Here is a 22,001-nt window from a genome sequence, read left to right on the forward strand (position 1 = left end):
AGCGTGGAAAGATTCTGATTACATGATGCCATTTAGAAAGTGGTCAAATGCAACATATGTCATATTTGGGATTTCACTTTCTTAGTAAAGTACAAATTCTAGTACTTTCTTTTTTTCGGTTGAGACGACTGTCGCGGTGGCTGAGCGGGCTGGGCGGCTGACTTTGTGTGCTGGCGATTAGGTGCCTGACTCTGAGGGTGCGGGTTCGAATCCCGGATGGGACTCAACCGAAAAAAGTACCAGAATTTGTACTTTACTAAGAAAGTGAAATCCCAAATATGACATATGTTGGAAAGATTATGTTTGTTAAATCCATTTCCGTTCCATTACCGCTCCTTCACCATCGCGGTATGCAAAACAGGTTCATTACATTACTTCTCAATGTCACGATGACATTCATCAACATCCGTTGTGCAGGTCATACACGTATGTTGATACTTGTAAGAAATAATTTCTAAAGGCATGCATGACGAATGTTGACGTATAAGGCTGGGTTAATCAAGACCTAATTACATATTCAACGCTAATCAAAAGGAACAATTGATTTACTGTTCCAAACTTAATAATGAAATAGAATAACAAGATATATTCGTCTTCGAAATAATTGAAGTTGAAACACTATTTTACTTCGCCAAAATACCATAGCTGCGTTAATTATTCAACACTTAGGAGGATCAGCTGTAGGTAGCTGTTTGCTCATCTGCAGATGAATAAGACCTGGAAAAGAAAGGCACACATGTTGTGTGTAAAAGTTCAAACCTAAGGATCAATGGCATACCTTAAAGAGCATGCAAATGAATAATCATTGGTCACCATTGACAGAACTGTTGATGTTTTCATATAACAAACAATTTTTGTTTCTAGCAATTACATTTTTGACTGGTACTCAGTCCAATATGGATTCCGAAACTTGCAATGGAAGGTTAAATGTTGACGTTTAAATCTTAGTTATATATGTTTAAACGACCATCGTACTACTATGAAGGAGGAAAAACAGTTGAAAATATGGTCATAGGTAAAATAACGGGTGAAGTTACCATTATATGAAGCAGCCGTTGTTTACACATGATTTTTGCTGAATAGGACAAACCCTCCATACTGTCTCAGTTTTTATAAAGCTTGTCAACCCATCCAGCTTACACGAAAAAAATTGGCTTGCTACCCGCATGATCTGAGATGTCATATTGACAATATGGTATTGTTGTGAATCCATACCCGCTAAGGCTGTCTGGAAGCCGGAGTTGTAGTCACATGCAACCTCGTTCTTGACGTAGTCCTTCCTGTCGTCAACGTACACGTCGGTGTTGTCAGGGCCGCCCACAAGAGCACCCTTCAAAAGGTGGGGGTTTGGACCAGGGTTGTCAAAGGCTTCCCAGCCACAGGGTTTGGGGATGTCGGGACAAGAGCTGCGATATTTGTGGTATTTTTACATCAAACCGCGTGAACAATGAACTGACTGCATAGTGAATATATTATGATTACACAAAACCTTTAAACCACTTTGCAGCCATAACGACAACCAATGCATTTCACGTACATAAGGCGGTTATGGCCTGTACTGAGCATCACGTAAAATAATAAGTACTTTACATGAAAAAAGCAAATTAAAAAAATATGCAGACAAAATCCCCCTAAAAAGTTCCCAGCAATATATACTACCAAAGAGAAGTAAAGTGATTTTAGATTATTTCATATAGGTCAACTGTTGTAGTTAAATATAATAGAACCATTTGTTCTCTAACTCCTGTCGAGTTGTATATATATTTGCTCATCAAGATAAACGCGGACTATGCAGATTCTCAGTGCTGCTTGTATAAAGTGCATTTACAAGAAAACCTGACAGCTACCTGGTTCTATGGTGAGGCCTGACGGGGTACTTGTTTCCGTAGCCGATGACGTAGCTCATGTGGTACTTGTTGTCGCCAAGGATGTAGTTGATCTGGTCTATAGCCCACTTCCTATACTTCTCCGTCTGGAGGCCATCTTCAGCCGCCATGAGGGCAACCATGGCCGTGTTGGCTGTAAAGGTAAGAGCAAACCATAAGTTCTACAATTAACAAACACAGATATATACACCTGGAAATTAATCAAGCAACACCCCAATTTTTTCTATTGGAGCAACTTTGAAGTGTTCTGACAATCAAAATATGCCGGGTTGATATAGTTTGACACTTTTTTATTCAACAGACGATCTCTGACAAACAACTTAAAGGGAAAAAGTATCAAGACTTTGCTTTATTGCAACGAAATCCAAATTCTTAAAACTGTCTTAAATTCATGAAAAAATGGACACAATTTACTATTCATCCACAGACGTTGTTGTCAGGTGTATTAACACAAATGTCACATGGAAAGAAAGAACAGTCATCTGAGAGTCTGCACACCGACTTTCATCAATATCTAGTGTGTCCTCCCTGCGCACGCACCACCGATTCCAGACGCCTCCTCATTCCTTGGATGAGTCTCCGGATCTGATTCTGGGGGATCCTGTTCCACTCCTCATGCAGGGCAGCCGTCAATTCGTTGAGATTATGGACTGGTGGGTCTCTCTGCCTCACACGACGGCCAATAAAGTCCCACAAATGTTCAATGGGGTTGAGGTCAGGGCTCATGGCAGGCCATGGAATTCTGTCAATTGCATTTTGCCGCAAAAAATCATTTACAGCATGCGCCCTGTGAGGTCTAGCATTGTCGTCCATAAATATGGGTCTCGTTGCCAGAGGATGGTTCTCAAAATGAGGTACCACAGCCCTGTCAAGAACCTCCTGTTGGTAACGAACACCGTTAAGGTTGCCACGGATGGTAATGATATCCAACTTGCAGTTCATGGAAATGCACCCCCATACCATAACGGAACCTCCCCCAAAGGCCGCAGTCTCCTGGATGTTCCGTGGAGCCATTGCTGTGTTCCTCTGCCTCCAGACCCGAGTACGACCGTCCACCATGTGCAGCAAGAACCGGCTCTCATCTGAGAAATGGACCTTCCTCCAAGAGGCAATGTTCCAGTGCAAACGGTCATTACACCAGGCCAGTCGGGCTGCCTTATGGGCTGGAGACAGTCTGGGTCGCTTGATTGGCCTCCTTGCCCGGTATCCTGCAGCTTTCAGACGATTCCGAACAGTCCTGTTCGAGATGGGTCTCCCTGGAAGCCACTCCTGTCTCAACCGAGAGCTCGAGTCGAAGGACCTGCGCCGTACAAGTCTCAGTAAAGCTCTGTCCTCCCGGACTGTGGTCTTCCTGGGTCTTCCTGGTCTAGGCAGGTCTTTAACTTCATTAGTGGCCCGGTATTTTTTCAAAAGTTTTGAAATTATGGAATGATGTCGTCCGATTTGAGTCCCGATTTGTCTTAGAGACATACCAGCATTCCTCATGCCGATTATTTGCCAACGAGTGGCCTCTGATAATTTCCTACGTGCCATGACATTGAAATGAATGAAAAACCGAATGCAATCGACAACCTGCGCTTGTAAACACCCCAGGGAAAAAGTGCATTTTTCGAAAGTTGAGGTTAAAGCAATGCACGTGCGCTGTGCAAGCTTCACGCGCGTCATATCAACCCATGAAAAGCTCATGCTGTATGTCAATACATCAAAATTGAATAATCAATCATCAAAATTACTTCGTTAAACTTTGTTAAGTTTTTATGTGTCTTTGAATTTGGTGTTGCTTAATTAATTTCCATATGTATATATGAATGCTATGAGCTCCGAATAAAAAATCTAAATCAGTAACAAGTCTTCAATCATGCATGGTCATTTAGAAATGAACTGGTTAAAGAGGTCAGTGTTCAGACTGTGAGTACTGTACTTGCGTCATCCAAGACTGTACTTATACCACTGAGACTTATTCGGTGATCAGTACGCACAATACTGACAATGCCAACTTGGTCATCACTGTCACGATGGTGGGATTATGAAAGTAAAGGTAATGTTCGTCTCCATCAGCAACATTCAAGAAATGTAGTGAAGTGCTATAAATGTACAGTCTGTGCATTACAAACCAGCGACCAACGCTTAATGAATGAGCAATACCGCATGTTGGCTTGAAATCTGCCACGCTAAACGTTGCCATCTGTCTTGATGAACGGGTCAAAGCAAATCATAATTTTGTATCAAATCTTTCCAAGAACCTCCCTGGGTCACCTTAAATGAGCGCTTCGTGTTCAAAGACATGTAGTTAGACGACATGTTGCATGATACTTTTAAGTTCACTCTTTATTCAGGGTTTCTTTGACAATAGAATGTACTGTATTCAGAGTTGTAAGCTGACCGTCCACAATAACGGCCATCAAGACATCGTGGTTTTCTCATAACACTTTTTGCCACTGTTGTCTAGCGCTCTCTAAACGGACTTGTCCTACCCAACTCGCATCTGTTAATTAGATGTAGGGTGGCAAATCCTGCTCTTACGTTGCATGTTTCGGATGTTAAGCCCTTTTACTGCAAGTTCCTCACACCTGAACATTTTCGAGAGCTTACAATTCGACAGTTTGCTCAGTTGTCTCAATTTGTACATCTGCTCCATGTAATGATTTCTGTGTGAGGTTAAGAACTTATCAGTCATCCCCTTTGTAATATTCGTATCTTATCTGCGTGTCCCGTCCACTCATTTGGCCCTTCCTATTGACTTTCTGCTTGTAAATCCAAAACCATGAGTTTGAAATTAATGTGCCAGTTATTGATTCTTTAAGGTTATTCACAGATTTCACGGTTTAGTGCAGCGTGGACCTATTTCGGGGTTAATTTTTCAATTTCAAAATCATTTCGTAATAGAAATTGGGAACTCGTCCGAGATATGAAATAAATTTGATGAACTTCTTCACTTGAGACCAGAATCTGCTGGTGCAGCTGTGTCAGTTTTAATTCAACCTCAGATGCATTACACCCTATCAGCATTATTGTGAGATCAGCGTCTGTTATATAGGGGTTAGGCCTACAGTATGAAAAAGTGAAATTGAAATTGTGGAATATTTGTTTGAGGGGAACACGTTGAATGATTTAGCTTTGATTTTGCTGACAACCTTTAAGTAAAAAGCAGAAAATGGAATTTTGAAGAAAAGTGACTTTAACACAATTTGAAATTCAAAAGAGAAAGATAACAAAAAGGCGAGAAGAGAGAATTTCAAAGGATAAGAAAGGAAATGTTTGCAAAGCAAAAATGATTCCTCTCTAATTTTTCAAATTTTGTTCGTAACTAAAAATGTCACATCTTAACGGTTTTGACGTTTTCTTCCTGTTTTGAAAAGGTTACAACAAATTTAATAATCTGACAGCAAAGTGCAGATCACCAGGCTTCACAATTGGCAGATGATAACAAAGTTAGTAATAGGACTAATACCAGCTGATTTTAAGAATTTTGATGCTGTTTTCAGATCAGGTCAGTTGGATTTCTGAGGTCACGTAAAGTCACCTCCGATCAGACAGGTTCGAGTCCTGGAAATTCAAATGATTAATTTCCTTTGAAAAATCAGATTCACGGCTGGTGAGGGAACAGATTTCACATTTGTTGTTGAGTATAAAATGTTGATATTATCTCATATGTCTCAAGGAGCATCGAATCGCTTTCTAAAGTCACCCAGATCTCTACACAGACAACCGTTTAGAATCTGCCCTATCCCGAAACGGTTGAAGAGATTAAGTCTGACATGGTCGTCTATACAAGAGAGATAACTCTAAGTTACACAAGCTGTCACCCACACAAACGCTCGATGTTTTACAAGCACCTCAATTATTTGCTGCCCCAAATAATTACGACAAATATATGAAAATAGTGCATCAGCTGCCACACATCAAAGGTAACTAACATGGACCATATAGTTAACTTTATTCGTCATGTATGACATAGCGGTATAAGTGGATGCCCCTGGTTACAGTGCCGTCCTACATACCAGCGTATCTGAGTGCTCCCCATTTGTCTCTGTAGGCCAGGCCACACGTGGAATACTGCATACCACGGGATGGTGTCCACCCAATCATATACCCGTCTACCATTGTAGAATACTTGGAATCTCCAGTAATTTCGAACAACAATAGCTGCAAGGTAAACATGTCTTAAAAGTATTTTCTGACTAAAAAAAGCAACGTTTATGTAAATATGTGGTAAATATGTCTTTGAAGCACACGTCATATTGTTCCTAGGCAAGGGACGTAGTGTTACATGGTGCTAAGATGCGACTCAATACCTCATAAGTGCCAGTTGGCACCATTCATAATTTATGACCAGGGGGAAGTTGGTTACTCTCCCTACCTCCCCAGAACAAAATGGGTGGTCCCCCTCCACACCCCACACCCCCTCTTAAAATCATCATCATTCCTCCCTAAACCCAACCCCTACCCCCAAAGCCTAGCTTTATGAAACACCAGCTTCTGTCAGTTTCGCGTTGTGTGACGTTTACCTGACAAGCCACAAGTTTACTATCCCATGACAGAGCCCAGGCCCAGGCGGATGTAACGTAATGCTTGGCGTCGTCCAGGTACTGACTGTCATTGGTCGCCTTGTACAGCCAGCAAGCAGCCACACACATCTCGTCCTCGAAGTGACCAGAGCTACGACATAAACAACACAAACGTATAGGTCTTATTGGATGCCGTCTACAGTCTTTCCGAAACCACACACATCTCGTCCAGAGTGACCAGAGCTACATCATAAAAAAATAACAGCATGGTATTGCCTTTATTGGAGGCGTAGTACAACCAGCCGAACGACTGTCACACACTGGCTAGAACTGCCCACTATACCACCAGCACCAGAAACACTTTGTCATCATTTGACAGACACGATTACAGAAGTCGCCAATTATGAAACTGTATGGATAGGACGACTTGGCAAAGTATCAACGCACGAAAATGCAGAAATGTCATTTGTGCATGGCGACGTTCACAAATCAACTGCCATTTGTAGGCTTGTTCATTCACACATGTTGTTGGCCATGTTTTGTCAGAATTTGCGTAACCCAGTTTCCCAGAGGTATTAATAAAGCATTCAACATTGCCTTCCGCATTTAAGGAGGTGAATGGCATAGCTGGAATGAACAGCCATTAGGGAGAATGAGTATTATTAATCAGTCTTGCGTAATATTCGCTCTCGAATTAAAGTTCTGCAAATGCGAGCACATATATTTACAGTTTCCGCAGACAACTAAACCAGTAAAATCTAATCTTCAACCATGTTCCTGCTACGCCATTGATATATACAACACGATTCAACAAGAATACAACCGAATGGGCAGATTCACCAATAGAGCTACCTGAATCCATATCCTTGTTCTATAATTTTCTCTCTGAACTAAAAGCCACATAAAATTAATTGGATGGAGTAGTCTATCCCAGTTTATCTCCCAAGTAGGAACTATAGAACAGGTCCAACCACAGGAAGAGTAAAAACGTCTTATTTATAGGACACATTAAACCAGGAAAGGTGTCTCACTATCGATGTATCGATGTTTCCGGAACATTCATGACACTTTTAAGTATCAACTTCTGTGGCGCCGTCAAATGTTTTTAAATAACTATCTTTTTAAGAGGATGAACTGATGTATATAAGAAAATCCAAATCAATACCCTCATGCAAGTCCATATTTCTGAAGATTATTAATGTAAAACTTTCAGTGATCGCTTGACATCTACATCCTGCAGCATCTTTTTGTGGTTGAAAATGTATAAAAGAACAAAAAATGATGAAGTAGGAAAACACTCACGCATAGTAGTATGTGACTTCCGGCAAACTCTGGGAGTAGATTGAAGGATATTTTTTGCCGAAAGCAAACAGACTCTTGGCTGCCTTAAGGAGTGTCGCCGAGTAGGCCGGATCTGTAGAGAACGATAAGTCGCAGTGCTCAAAAACCTCAGTGAATCTTGGGGCATACTGACCCAGTTTGTGACTCGCTGCTTATTCTGTAGTTCCTGTATCGCTATATGTATGTTTCTTTGGGCACGTGCATGTTTGGGTATTTTCCACTGAACAAAATATTCATTTTTAGGGCAAACAAACTATTCCAGGTACTGAATGTAAACATACATCACATCTAACATGGACCGCCTGCACTATCCAGAGCATTACGGCTCAATTCCATTACGATAAATATATAATGACAGTGCTCTTTCAAAACATTGGAATATCCACAAACATGACACTGAACGTAATGAATGCCACATTGCCTAAAGACAGACCATTTGCCAAGGAGGACATACTGAGTAGTCTCCCCTGTTCTGTTTGCGATTCAAGTAAGCATCTCTTGATTTAAACACACAAGGTCATCATTTGCTTTGGTAATTAGGAAGATTTCTTGTAGCAAACTGAAACTGTTTTCAAAACACTGGATTCACGCCACTTGCACAACGTAATTTGATGAGGGTTACAACCGTCATGGGGTAAACAAAGCATACATTTCTTAAATAATAGACATGTTGGGGGCATTTCTGGATCTGAAGCAGTTTCTTACAGAAGTGATATCTCATACAGTTTACTTTTATGGTGTTTTGGTTTAAGGAGAGTACTTTATAATTACTCGCCTTTGCTTGTACCACCTTTAGAAAACATTTGGTATCATCACTATCTGTGAGTGAGTCATAAACACATTTTATGACATAGTCGGTATCGTAAATAACAGTCATTCTCGAGGAAAATTATTTTGTTTTCTCTGCACTTTCACTTTAAAAGGGGGTAAACCTTTGACGAATTGCAAGGTGAAGTTGTATTGAGGACTGAGGGTCACGTTAGAATATTTTCAAATATATTCTTGCAAGCACAATCCTGGAAAATGATTTATCCACTAATTCTATCCCACAGCACTCAATTTAGTATTGGCTAAAAGAGGTGGACTTAAACAAAATCACAGTACTGACGTCCTCCTGTTTATACATGCCTGTACCGATAACATTATTAAGTGTCAAGAAACAGTCAAACAGAATCACAAAATACCTTTCGTTTTGAAGGCAATCGATCCGGCAGCCAGTGATGCGGCTGTTTCCCCTGCGACGTCACTTCCGCCATCCGCAGCCGTGACCTTGAGAGCTGGACGTGCCATTTTCATGTCTTCACAACGGCCCCAATAAGAGTGGTCAGCCTTGCCATCACCAACCTTAGCAAGGTAGAATTTGGAAGTTCATATTCAATGAAACAAGACAATTATCGAGAAACATTATCACCACAACATACCATTGGTTAGTAAAATTCAGCATTTCAAAGTGCCGAATACGTCATTACCTGAACGTAATACCATTCTTTGTCAGGTCGCCAGCACTTCAGGAAGTAATCTAATGGCCACTTGATCATGTCGTACATTGCGTCCAGCTGGCCGGCGTGTTCGTAGGCGTCCTTCCATCTGTTGAGACCCCACAGCAACAGCGTCGACGAAGACGCCATTGGGAAATTGAATTTGACGTGATCACCGGCTGCCGTGAAGAGGAGCAGAGGAGTCATCCAAAAGGTGAAATAGAGGCTCAACATATCCGAATACCAAGATAATACAAGTATACAACAGAATGCGTGGGGGAATCGGACATTCCTCGAAATAAACAATAAGGAAATTATCAGTGAAATGGCTATATGACTTGCTACAAGCAGTTAACCTGCAGACTGCTGGTGCATAAAGGGTAGTAAAATTAAATGAGATAAACAGCTCTTACTGTTTTGAATAAATGTACACAGCATTAATATACTTAATACAGTATAGCCAAAGTAGAGTAAATACATCACTATAGTGATGATGTACTGCTTATACTTGGTTTATCACAATGATAGCTAGTTTTATGCCCTTTACGTCATAAGACCCGTGAAGATTTGGGTTAGAATTGATCTTGTTCTACGATGTGACTTGCGGGATCGGGTGGTCAGGCTCGCTGACGTGGTTGACACAAAGTATCCCAATTGCGTAGATCGGTGCTCTGGATTACCTGGTCCAGATTCGATTTACAGACCGCCGCCATACTCACTCACCCACTGATTTGTTAGTGACTCTTGTCTACTACTCACCATCATACCACCCCCCTGTGAGATCTTCTCCCTCGTCGCCCGTGTCGTTAAGGGCGGAGTCACCTCGCCATGGTATCGGGTTGTTGCTGGGGAGGGGGCCAGATCTCTGGGCGTCGTAGAACAGGATTGACATACCAAGCACCTCAGTGTAGTTGTAGCGGGCAGGACCAGACACTGGTACAGGAAACAGTCAACTGAATTACAGATCGCTATTTTGTGGTGTCACGTGCAGAGTTAACTTAAATATGTATGCAGCGATTATCAGCGGCAGTAAAATAATGAAATATTTGTGAAATAGATCAAATGGTCTGACCGGATTCGAACCTGTCGATGTTTGGGTTAATCTTTGAGTTTCAGGGTTGAAATCACTTTATTGGAATAATCACGCTTTAGTACGACATTCTGTAATCATCGAATCCTGTTCAGGGAAACCAGTGTTAGCCGCCGTCATATGACGTGATCCATGACAACCTGACGTAATAGATATATACTAGTCTGTTACAAAGACCTTGAAACAAATATAGCCCAGGCTAGAATACCGCCGCAAAGTAAAGAAAATCTCTGGGCTCATTTTCATTGCATATTATGATCATAATTTAGGAACTGGTTTAGTGTAAAATAGGTCCATTTCAAATATTATAGCGTAGCTTTTGTCTAACACTACCTATAGAGGCCTTAGCTCTTGGCTCATCTATGTACAAGCATGGGTTCAAGAAACCTTGGATTCACTCCTGGTTGATTGGGTATTAAGTATGTTTACAGCATATCTACTGTAATGCATATAAGATGATCCCACGGACGACATGGGCATTGACTAGTCCGTATCACGGTCTCTGAATCATGAATTTCCACCACCATCCTATATTTTGTCATACGAAAGGTCCAAGTGAAGTCTAAATTTACTTCAACATCAGGGTCGAATTACTCATCTCACACCGGCTCCTTTTCAACATGAAGGGACTTGGGGGTTTCTTTTGTTATATCAGATTTTCTATTGATTGCGGAGGTGATGATAAATGTACAAGCCACTTAAAGGACTTTGATTTTATGCTGGTGTTGACAACTTGCTGGATTAGACAGGTGCCGGACAGCTTCCATTGTATTGGCTTATTGTCCTGGGCTTCCTTTCACATAGCACGAAGGTTTCACTGAGGTAACCTTAGTGCAGTGTTATAGAATGGGAGTTAAGGCTGACCTCAGTAAAGGTAGGTTCGTGAAAGGACCTCCAGGTGTTCACTTACACACATATGATGGCAGGGTGCCTGTAGGCGACGCTCCTGTAGTCCCGGGGTCTGTGTGGGGAGGTATCGTTGCATTACCATTGTCAGTCATGCCTTCGATGAACACGGTCGCTCGTGGTATGACGTCACCTTCAGCAGTGCCTTGGAAGGTCATGCAGAGGTTGTCTCCTGGATGTTCTGCGCCGTTCCAGGGTTTGTTCTGGATAATGAACTCCTTGCCTCCTGGTTTTGCCGACACATCGCCTCTCCAGGCCTGTACAATATCTGTATCAGTCAGTTTTATAACGAAAAGGCACGACTAGTCACCTCGTCCCAAACCGAGTACGTTTAACGACCGACTTCCATTTCCATGCTTGTAATTTTGTCTAGTTTCATGAGAAACATGAGTGCATTTCGATCGCCAGTTTGAAAGGTTTGATTGCAAGATAATGAGTCCGACATAAATTGTTTTAAATGTGCAGATTTCGATTCCCAAACCCTATTGTCTTAACCCTAATCCATACAAATGGCAAAACAACACAAAACATTTCCATTTTGGACAGATTCCAATGTATGTGGGTCACATGCGCAATGGTGTAAATATAAATTGTAAAATACTATTGTTAATATGAAAACGCAACGTTTTACTAAAGCAGCGTTTTACTATTTGATTCACATGCACGATTTAAATTTTATTAGAATCACTTTTTATCTGGGACACCTCTGAATGAAACAGAGCTTTACCAAGCATCGCATGCATCGATTGTGTATTAAGGGGACGTACCTAGTATACATATCATCAAGGCATGTGTCTTATCTCACTGAAGCATATCATCAGAATACTACACGGGTACAGTGTACAGAAATATTCACCATAGCCAGGTCGCACCTGCAAATCATTTATTTTTCTGTCGAAGACCATGTGCGCCTTCCATGTCGTGAGTTCCGCTGTGATGCCCACACAAAACTTGCCCTGGAAGCCTCCAGCCCAGTGGGACGTGATCTCCACGTTGTAGGCCGCTAGGGCCAGGGGAATGAACAGCACGCTGAAAACCCTGGAGGAAGATCACGGACATTTAGCTCCTCATAATACTTTTCTCGTGTATGTGTGTGTGTGTGTGTGTGTGTGTGTGTGTGTGTGTGTGTGTGTGTGTGTGTGTGTGTGTGTGTGTGTGTGTGCCTGTGTCTGTGTGTCTCTGTGTGTCTCTGTGTGTTTGTTCCCCAGAAAGTAAATATAATCCAAAGCCGAGAATCTCTCTCTCTCTCTCTCTCTCTCTCTGTGTCTCTCTGTCTCTCTCTCTCTCTCACACACACACATTCAGAAACACACAACGTTGTTGTACACGTTGGTCCTGACACGAATTAAGGACATTCCAAACAGCCTGCAAGACATGTGACATAACAGTCACGCGTGGCCTTGGGAACACATCTAGTTTTTCTTATCTAAATGTCTCAGTTCAAGATCACAAAACAGGTGGAACTTATAATATTGTGGCTATTTCAGTAAACTATTTAATGTCAACACGAGTTTGGTTCTAGCGCTAAGATCGCTTTATACAAGTAGACCCAGGATGTGGTTGTACAAAGTGATTTTAGCTCTAAGGTGACCGTAACCCCCATACCAAAACGTAGAACTAAGATACTCTTAGAGCTAAAGTGTTTTTACAACGGCACCCAGGACCCACTTGCACAAAGTGATCTTAGCGTTAACTCTCATTCTCCAACATCAGCTTATAAGGTAGTCTTAGCGTTAAGATCGCTTTGTGCAAGTGGGCCCAGGTCTGTGGTTATGATATCTGAGTACTGTATATATGCAATATGGTGTTCAAATAAGTCATCACTTGAAGGTCCCGGGGATTACTAGGAAATCACCGACATGGATAAGTCATACATGGGAAGAAAGTGAAATGATTATTTTTCCGAGGGACCCGTTTCATGAAAAGATCGCAGCCTTATGACTGCCGTAGGTCTATGTTTATGTATAGTATCACCTTAGCGTTACGGCTGTTGTAAGACTCTGTTAAAGTATGGGACATTACGATCATCTTAGCGCTACGACAGTTGTAAGTCTATGTTAAAGTATGGGACATTACGATCATCTTAGCGCTACGACAGTTGTAAGACTATGTTAATGCATGGGACATCAGTATCACCTTAGCGCTGCGACTGTCGTAAGTCTCTGTTAAAGTAGGGGACATTACGATCATCTTAGCGCTACGACAGTTGTAAGACTATGTTAATGCATGGGACATCAGTATCACCTTAGCGCTGCGACTGTCGTAAGTCTATGTTAAAGTATGGGACATAAGATCACCGATCACTCTGTTGAACAGGGCCCAGATACCTAAAGTAAAACATTATATGTAACCAAGAATATGAACCTAGCAGATTTAAACCTCATTGATCTTCTTCTTTAGGTTAACTTCATCATCTCTTACGTTAAATGACGTACTACACTGATCAAGGGAAAGGAATCTGGAATATGGGTTTACTTCATCTCTCACAATGGTAGTTGGACAACATACGGATTGACACTTATGAGATACCACTCAAAAGTATTTACTAGGAGATAAACATCCTGGTTTTTAAAGCTGAGGTAGATTTAATCCCGATAAATCGATAAACCCAACACGCTACATTGATATCATGAACGGTGGGAGGGAGCACACAACACAACACAACATGACATCATGAACGGTGGGAGGGAGCACACAACACAATACAACACAACACAACACCGGACGTCACGTTTGTGATGTCATGTCGTCGTCCACAGTGAGGCAGAAGACGCATATCAAGCTCGATGTTGTCCCCACAAATGAACTATATTATCTCTGCAGAGTTATACCATGCTATTTTCGCGAACAGCATTGTGAATACGTCAGCTTTGCATTTAGCTCAGCTTCAAATTATTTTTTCATTTTTGAAAATGCATTCCGATAATGAAACGACTACTGTACTGTAAGCATCTCCGCCGTGATGTGACACTAAATTAAGCTGTTTTCATCAGAAGGGGTATATTGTGATTTGAAATTCCCCGTCTGACCAATCCGAATCGACTTACTTTCTTAACTGTATACCGTGTCGGGCATGTGACAAAGCCAAGGGGTACATCAGTTTTTCAGCACCAACTAGTGACGAACTTATATAGTGGGCATTCTTGACCACTGAAGTGACACATGCTTGTATCTTTGAGGTATATTTATGACGTAATTAAATTACACTTATCAGATATGTTTAAAGTAGACTTTAACTTCACAACAAACTCACTGCAACGATACCGATAGGAGCGATGACGTAATGTTGTTCATAGGAGCCATATCAGTTTACCGTATCAAGATAAAAGACATTACTACAAATACATATTATGAACAATGAAAGGTAAAATAATCTAACAATAAATAAGATTTACTGTGGAATACACAGATCAAGAAAAACAGCCTTACCGCATTGTTAGTTGCTATAAATGATCGGCGCGGACTTATCATCCCGCATGTGTTCACAGTCCCACCTTATCGTCAATGTAATGTTGACTGCATTCTTACATGCTCAAAGCCGGTAAGGAACACGGTTGTCGGAGGGCACGGAATGCCTGGGGTCAACTCCAACAGGGATGGAATCTTACGACCATTTCGTGGGTCCTCAATCCAATAATGCTCGAACATTGCGCCCTAACACTATACTCACTTACGCAAACGCGTTTTGGCATGAAGGTATTACCTCTGACATTATCTGTGAATCTAGGCGTTGGTTCAAATGTGCAGCTTATGGGAGTGTTAGATCTATAGTCTGGATATCGGTTGACCCATATCATGGTTTTAAGTGTGTCAAATGGTACTGTATGACAGCGGTTCATGGCTTCTTAGAGTGAAACGAAAATAAAAATGGTATTCGTCCGCTATATATTTTTGTATCATACGTGTGTTTTGGATCACGGTGTGCCGGGTTACGCCGTTTGTTTCAGATTTTGCTAAAATGGATCAATCATAAACAAGTTTTAAACAAGTTCTTCAAACAGTTACTATCCCTGAACAAATCACCCCCGATCACAGGTGTATGTGTAAGTGGAGAGGGTGGAGAACTTGTAGTCGATATGACGACAAAGTGAGTGGGCCATTTTCGATGTTTTGGTCTCCACTTACAATGGCCTAATTATTTCCGTGAAAAAAATGGAAGTCTTTGCGAGGTTGGTTGCATTAGTCACACTAATTACAAGTTATACAAGAAAAATACACAGAGTATTTTGAAGAAATATGTTGGCCCAGATTTGAAGTCTTCTATATCCTGTTGAATGTAATATCATAGTTTGATCACATGGTTCCGAGAGACATCCTACAACGTAGTCAGCCTGGAAATATTTTCATACCACACTCTCCAACTCCATCAACAGATTGATTTTATTTCTTGAACATGTTTTAGTGCATACTTTACCAATGAAATGTGTGATATTTATTGCCTTTTCTGAAATTAGGCTATATGGTGAATGTTCCTATTACTTTTCATTCTTAGTTGTTCCGTGTAGGAACTAACTGACGCGTTTGAGAAGTATGAATTTTACAAATTCTTAAATTAAATCGATGTGTTATTCTATAATCTACGAAAATCATTTATGGACATTTGACGAGTTCAGTGGAAATTTAATGGAGCGCAGTCATGTGCCTAATATTTCATACGTTTGAGTTGGAGCAGGATTGATATACTGGTATTACCTGGTCATACAGTGGACACCGTGAAGATCCGAGGTAGAATATTGGTCTTACGTATCCCATGCTTGTCGTAAGAGGCGACTAACGGGATCGGGAGGTAGGGACTCGCAGACTTGGATGACAAAATGTTCCCAGTTCCCAATTGCGCAGATCGATGCTCATGATGTTGATCACGGAACTGCCCGGTAACTCGATTATTTACAGACCATCGCCACACAGCTGGAATATTGCTGAGTGCGGCGTCAAATTAATCTCACTCACTCACACAATGGACATAGGTCCAGGCGGAAGTGTTCCTCATATTAATATTGTTACGTGAACCTGATCCGCTTACGAAGCTGTAAGCAATTACTATAAACTACGTAGGTGACGAACTCGTTTACACGAACTGACAGATATAACGAAGTGTCTGGCATTTTTGTAGACCACTTGTATATCTTTCCTGATAATACTGTTATGTTTTTCCTGATATTGCTAATACGAACTTCGACTATTACGGACTATAATTAGTGTCACCTTTGAGTTCGTTATAACCATAGTCTAGTGAACATGTTGTCATAGTTACGAGTGAGTGAGTGTGCGTTTAAGCCGCCTTTAGCAATATTCCAGTAATATCACTTTAACCACTAGGCTACCGCCTCCCCTGCCAAAGCTATGAGCTATTATGGACCTGTGAATTATTTTTAACAGTGTTGTTGAAATAACGATACTGGACCTCAAATGCATTTGTTATTTTCTTTGAAGCTCTGGTATTGTATAAAAAAGTGCCGGTTGCAATAGCTTCCGTTCTCCACATGCTTCAACATCATCATAAACAACGACTGACTTGCTCAGCGTGTCAAGGAGATATTTCACTCCCATTTCAGATGCCGTTATATTGGTCGAGTGCTGCTAAAAGCGACCTAAGACTATATCTATTTATTCATATTGTCCTTTTGTTGAGCTAAATATTTATTACCGTTTGCATTTGTTCACAATTTCGTTCCGCATCCGTCTACATGCTAAACAACCCAGTGATAACGATCGTAGCATCGCTGACGTAAGGGGCAACATTGCCTTTGAGTACCAAGCTCCAAAGTGTCCGCGGAAGCTTCCAAGCAAAGGAGATTGTGACGGAGAGGTGGCCTGTACGTCTTTACTTGCGTCTTCACACAGGTGACGTACATGCAATAATGAAGTGTTTGAATGAGTGGAGGGAAGGGTGATTTAAGGATTACCCCACGGGGACCAAACACTACTGAACAAGTGATGGATAAGGAGGCTAGCGTCCGTGGAAGCCATACATAGGAAGGCCTGCAGCTGGAACCCTGGAACTACGCTCTAGTCAGCTGTATACCAGGGGCATGTCAACGTACAGATCAATGACAAACCGAAAGGGGATTTCAGATACTCGGCGAGGTGGAAGCTGACGCCTTTGGGCACGTTACAGTAAGAAGTTCAGTTGATGGGACAGGTTCGATGGAAAATAGTGTGTATCCAGTTCTACAGTGTAACACTCTAAAACAAGTATCTTCTAGATGTTAGCAATTTCTGTATGAATTCTTGTAATGACTGGATGGAACTGTGTGTGTTGATTTCGTTCAGTTGACGGGGCCGGAATCAGCTCATGACAAACAAATACAACATTACACCTTGTGGAACATTTGGGTCTAAAAGCCACATGTTCCTTGCTTAGGAGTTCACTGTTCAGACAGACTACAGAGGAGATTCGGTGAAAGACATGACTTCAAACTCGGTAACAGACACGACTACAGACGCGGGATAAGACACGAGTACAGACGCTGTAAAAGACACGATCATAGACTTCGCTGCAGACACGGTGTCATTCACGGCTACTGACACGGGTGATGATAAAGCGACACGACGCCACACTGCAAACACGGTAATATACATAGTGACACAGACGATCCTGTTATGATGTGGAGAGAGGGGTTTAAAGTGAATTGAATTGAAGAGTCGCATCTCTCTTCAATCACAGTCCCGCAATCTCAATACAAAGGTATGAAGCGGCGTTGGATGTTCCAGTCAACATATTTTATACCGTGACATTTTCTGTAACGAGATAAAAACATTATTCGTGGGGAACACAGTATTTGGCACCAGTGCGCTCTACTATTTGTTGACGCAACGGGCATCTTGCACCTTCGACGAACGATATAATAACCTTTTCGTAGTTCCTCCAAGAAGGAGGACATTCGTAGAGGCCGCCGTTATCAACCACGAAGACTTACGGAAGATGTCGCCTGACAACATGCGTAATGATGATGTTTAATTTTGAACTCACCATTTGAAGAAGCCTTGTACAGCTCCTGAGAGTCGACCGTTTCCCGTCCTGGGTGGATCTGTATGAGCGTAACAAAATGAATTAAACGAAGCGCAGCTAAAATCGCTCCAATGCCTACTGGCTTTTAAACCGACCAAAGCCAAAAGAAGAGCGTGGCTGCAACACATTTACTTTATAGTCCGTCTGGCTCAAAAGCGGACCGATGAATTGAAATGTAACTCGAAAACTAATAAACATAACATACTCAATGAAACGCTGATCATAATCAAAACATCATATATCTCTGTGACGTTTTTGCAGCATTTTTATCCTAATGATAGAAAAGTTAACAAAATATCATTAACATACTGACACAGTTCACCGTTTATTACGAGGGAGGAATGCAAAGAAAGGCACAGCCAGGTGTTCGAGAAGCACGTGCACAAGTGCCGAGAAAGTTATTTATTCATTAACCTGTGCTGTGCTGTCTCCATGCTTGCCTGACTGAGCATAAGAGCCCCTTCTGAACCATCAAAACACAACACAGACAAGTCTAAAACATTCATTAATATATTGAGCAAACAATGAGCACGTTACAATGAATCACAATACAGTTTTCTAGTACAGTGCAATTTGAGTAAAAAATCTAAGGTAATGGGTGACAAATATCAAATATTAACGCTTGGCATTTTACAGTGAGAGCAGAAATACTAAATGGAGATTGTTTGCAATGAGAGTGGTTAGGTACGAAGTGTCAATGAAGAAAATGTTTTAACAGACAGACGACGATAAGCATAGGCACACGACTTCAGAATAATTCCGAGTGTGTCTGTGTGTGTCATCCTCAACATACCAACCAGCCTTTATATATACTGACACAGTGTCGGGAACTTTTTAGCAAAGCGTGGCTGTATCGCCATTTACTTGGAGCTTTCTTGATAGCCCGAAGTCAGCAAGATAAATAACCAGTCAGTTGAGGCAACTCTGAAGGGCTATCGAAAAAGGTGTGCCGCTAAAAACACTATTGCCATTGAATATATATGATACGAAATGTGACCCACAATATCTATCACAAAATCAGTGATTATACAGATTACAAAACACACATACCTGTTACAATACTGATCGTGTATTTCGTGAGACACATGTTTCTGACATTAGGAGAAGTAAATCGTCAAAAATCCGGCTTCCAACAGACACTATTTTTTCATTGAGACAATCTGCGTCAATGTCATAATCAAGCACGTTCAGTGTGGTGTCATACACGTCAACATCCACGACTTGGGGTCCGACTACGTATACGGCAACTATATTGGCGCGACTATATTGACGGTCACAGACGCTTTCCCTGTTGCATCTCACAGACAGTCAACATAACAAATAATTATTATACTCTTCAGAAAAAGTAGGGGAACTGTGCTTTCGATGTACGATTATCGAAAATAGGAGATATATGGGATTGAATTAATGTTGATACAATAATTATGGAATTTTTGAGAATACATCACCACATGGATTTCATTCCAAGCAAAACAGTTCGTTCAGTCATCCCCCTTGTTAGATGACTGGAGTATGACATGAAAAGTTCAGGTTTTCAATTTTCAGTCAGTAGTGTGTGATTTGACTCTGAAAACCATGACCATGCACAGATACAAGAAAATTATCGGAAAAATGGTCTACAGTGATTTATCGACCTGCTTGAAAAACGTCAAGAGTCATAATGACACCCCATGCACATGTAAGAGGTTCCCACGTTGTGCACGTGATTTCCATGCATTGTGTTTGTGTGTGGTGATAACGTAAAATGATACTGCATACACAAGATGAATGTCATTGTAACGTTCCTCAATGGGTTTCCTTTCTACCAGACCTGCCGAATATTTGAAGCGGACTGTGAATCACTGTAGATGTGACTACTTCATACAAACCGATCGATAAGGGTGAGTGTTTGACTTACCATTGATCATGACCCTTTCGCAATGAACTGACAGCGAACTATTTGCCCTGAAAGGGAAAAGAACCCGGTTCTCGTAGGCGAGAAATCGAACCCTTTATCATCCAATGATTGCAAAGCTACGGAAAGGCTGAAGGGACATGAGTATGAGAATTTTTTTAATATATATTTCGTGCGCACGATATAATATAGCGTGCGCACGATATAATATAGCGTGCGCACGATATACGAAAACGTGCGCACGATATAATATAGCGTGCGCACGATATACCAAAGCGTGCGCACGATATGATAAAGCGTGCGCACGATATAATAAAGCGTGCGCACTATATAACATAGCGTGCGCACAAAATGAAAGGAGACACGTATTTTTAAATGTTAAATCGTGCGCACGAGATACTATAGCGTGCGCACGGTATAGTATAGTGTGCGCACGATTTAACAAAGCGTGCGCACGATTTTACATAGCGTGCGCACGATATGATATAGTGTGCGCACGTTTTGTTAAATCGTGCGCACACTATACTATACCGTGCGCACGCTATAGTATCTCGTGCGCACGATTTAACATTTAAAAATACGTGTCTCCTTTCATTTTGTGCGCACGCTATGTTATATAGTGCGCACGCTTTATTATATCGTGCGCACGCTTTGGTATATCGTGCGCACGTTTTCGTATATCGTGCGCACGCTATATTATATCGTGCGCACGCTATATTATATCGTGCGCACATTTTAGTATCTCGTGCGCACGAAATATATATTAAAAAAATTCTCATACTCATGTCCCTTCAGCGCTTCCGTACAAAGCTCCATCTTGGACTGTTTTTGTTTTGTTTGTGGTTTATACGCGCCAGTGTTACAACTAATTGACGGACTGTAACTAGTCCATTTTCTGTCAAACAATCTACTGACTGACGTAATGATCATCGATCTACTCAGCGGCATACATCAACCATGCCAGCGAGTCTGACCAACGGATCCCGTTAGTCACTTCTTTCAAGGGGCATTATCATGGTTGTTTTTACTGCAATATACTCGATCAAGGGGGAAATATTTATGTGTTTATGTATGTTCAAATTGGCAATGTGTTGCCTATATATTTCAAAAAGCGAAGTTTGTTTCTATCTTCCACTGGGATGTTTCAAACCTAACATTTGTGTTTATGAATTACGTGTTTTCGTATATGTTACTCATTTCTACTAAAAGTGTGAGCAGAACAAAGTAGCAGTAAATGCGGTGTTCAGTCACTCCTCACATAATCAATGAACACAACCTTAAGGGAATCCAATAATTTCGACACAGTTGGGATTTCCAACGTTCCGGAAGCTATCCCGTTCACAACTGACAGACTATTTCTGACCCTTAACGTCACATGTATTTGCCCAAACTCCTCATTTCCTGGTGACTGGCTACGTGTCGTGGGTATTAGAGTCAGAAGTGACAACAATTACCGGCTTCATTGAGGAACTGCAAAATTCTGGAGAGCATCCGACTTCCGGTTACGTCATCACAATACATTTCGATCACATTAATCCTTTCATTGTAACACAGAGTCCTCCGGTAGCCCACAGTATAGTTCAGTACTCCACGGTACCTTCAGTATTCCAAGGTATCCCCAGTACTTCACCATATCACCCAGTATTTCACTGTCTCATCCAGTACGTCACAGTCTTATCCAGCACTCAACTGTCTCATCGCGTACTTCACCGTGTCCTCCAGTACTTCACTTTATCCTCCAGTACTTCACTGTCTCATCGCGTACTTCACTGTATCCTCCAGTACTTCACTGTCTCATCGCGTACTTCACTTTATCCTCCAGCACTCAACTGTCTCATCGCGTACTTCACCGTATCCTCCAGTACTTCACTGTCTCATCGCGTACT

General features: G+C 41.5%; 1 protein-coding gene across 2 annotated transcripts; it reads right to left on the reverse strand.

The window, feature by feature from the left end:
* Positions 1-529: 529 nt before the first annotated feature.
* LOC137267534 (endoglucanase E-4-like) lies at positions 530-20,191 on the reverse strand. 2 transcript variants are annotated; one of them, XM_067802013.1, is made up of 13 exons: positions 20,119-20,191; positions 18,183-18,240; positions 12,082-12,247; positions 11,214-11,466; positions 9,973-10,146; positions 9,205-9,392; positions 8,920-9,079; positions 7,697-7,808; positions 6,395-6,545; positions 5,888-6,032; positions 1,848-2,019; positions 1,216-1,406; positions 530-717 (listed from the first exon to the last, which is right to left on the reverse strand). In XM_067802013.1, exons 1-13 carry the CDS (start codon positions 20,126-20,128, stop codon positions 659-661), a joined length of 1,839 nt encoding a protein of 612 aa, XP_067658114.1. In that variant the 5' UTR covers positions 20,129-20,191; the 3' UTR covers positions 530-658. The 2 variants fall into 2 exon arrangements, with proteins under 2 accessions (XP_067658114.1, XP_067658115.1); XM_067802014.1 differs by lacking the exons at positions 18,183-18,240; positions 20,119-20,191 and adding an exon at positions 14,639-14,720.
* Between the last annotated feature and the right edge of the window lie 1,810 nt (positions 20,192-22,001).

This window comes from Haliotis asinina, chromosome 16 (genome assembly GCF_037392515.1).
Source record: "Haliotis asinina isolate JCU_RB_2024 chromosome 16, JCU_Hal_asi_v2, whole genome shotgun sequence".
In the NCBI taxonomy this organism is placed as follows: domain Eukaryota; kingdom Metazoa; phylum Mollusca; class Gastropoda; order Lepetellida; family Haliotidae; genus Haliotis; species Haliotis asinina.

Excerpts from the sequence above, each read along its gene's own strand:
- LOC137267534 (XM_067802013.1), bottom strand. Across the intron at positions 10,147-11,213 it reads CACCCTGCCATCATATGTGT|TGTCTGGTCCTGCCCGCTAC; the intron begins GTAAGTGAACAC and ends TTCCTGTACCAG. Across the intron at positions 7,809-8,919 it reads GATTGCCTTCAAAACGAAAG|ATCCGGCCTACTCGGCGACA; the intron begins GTATTTTGTGAT and ends CGTTCTCTACAG.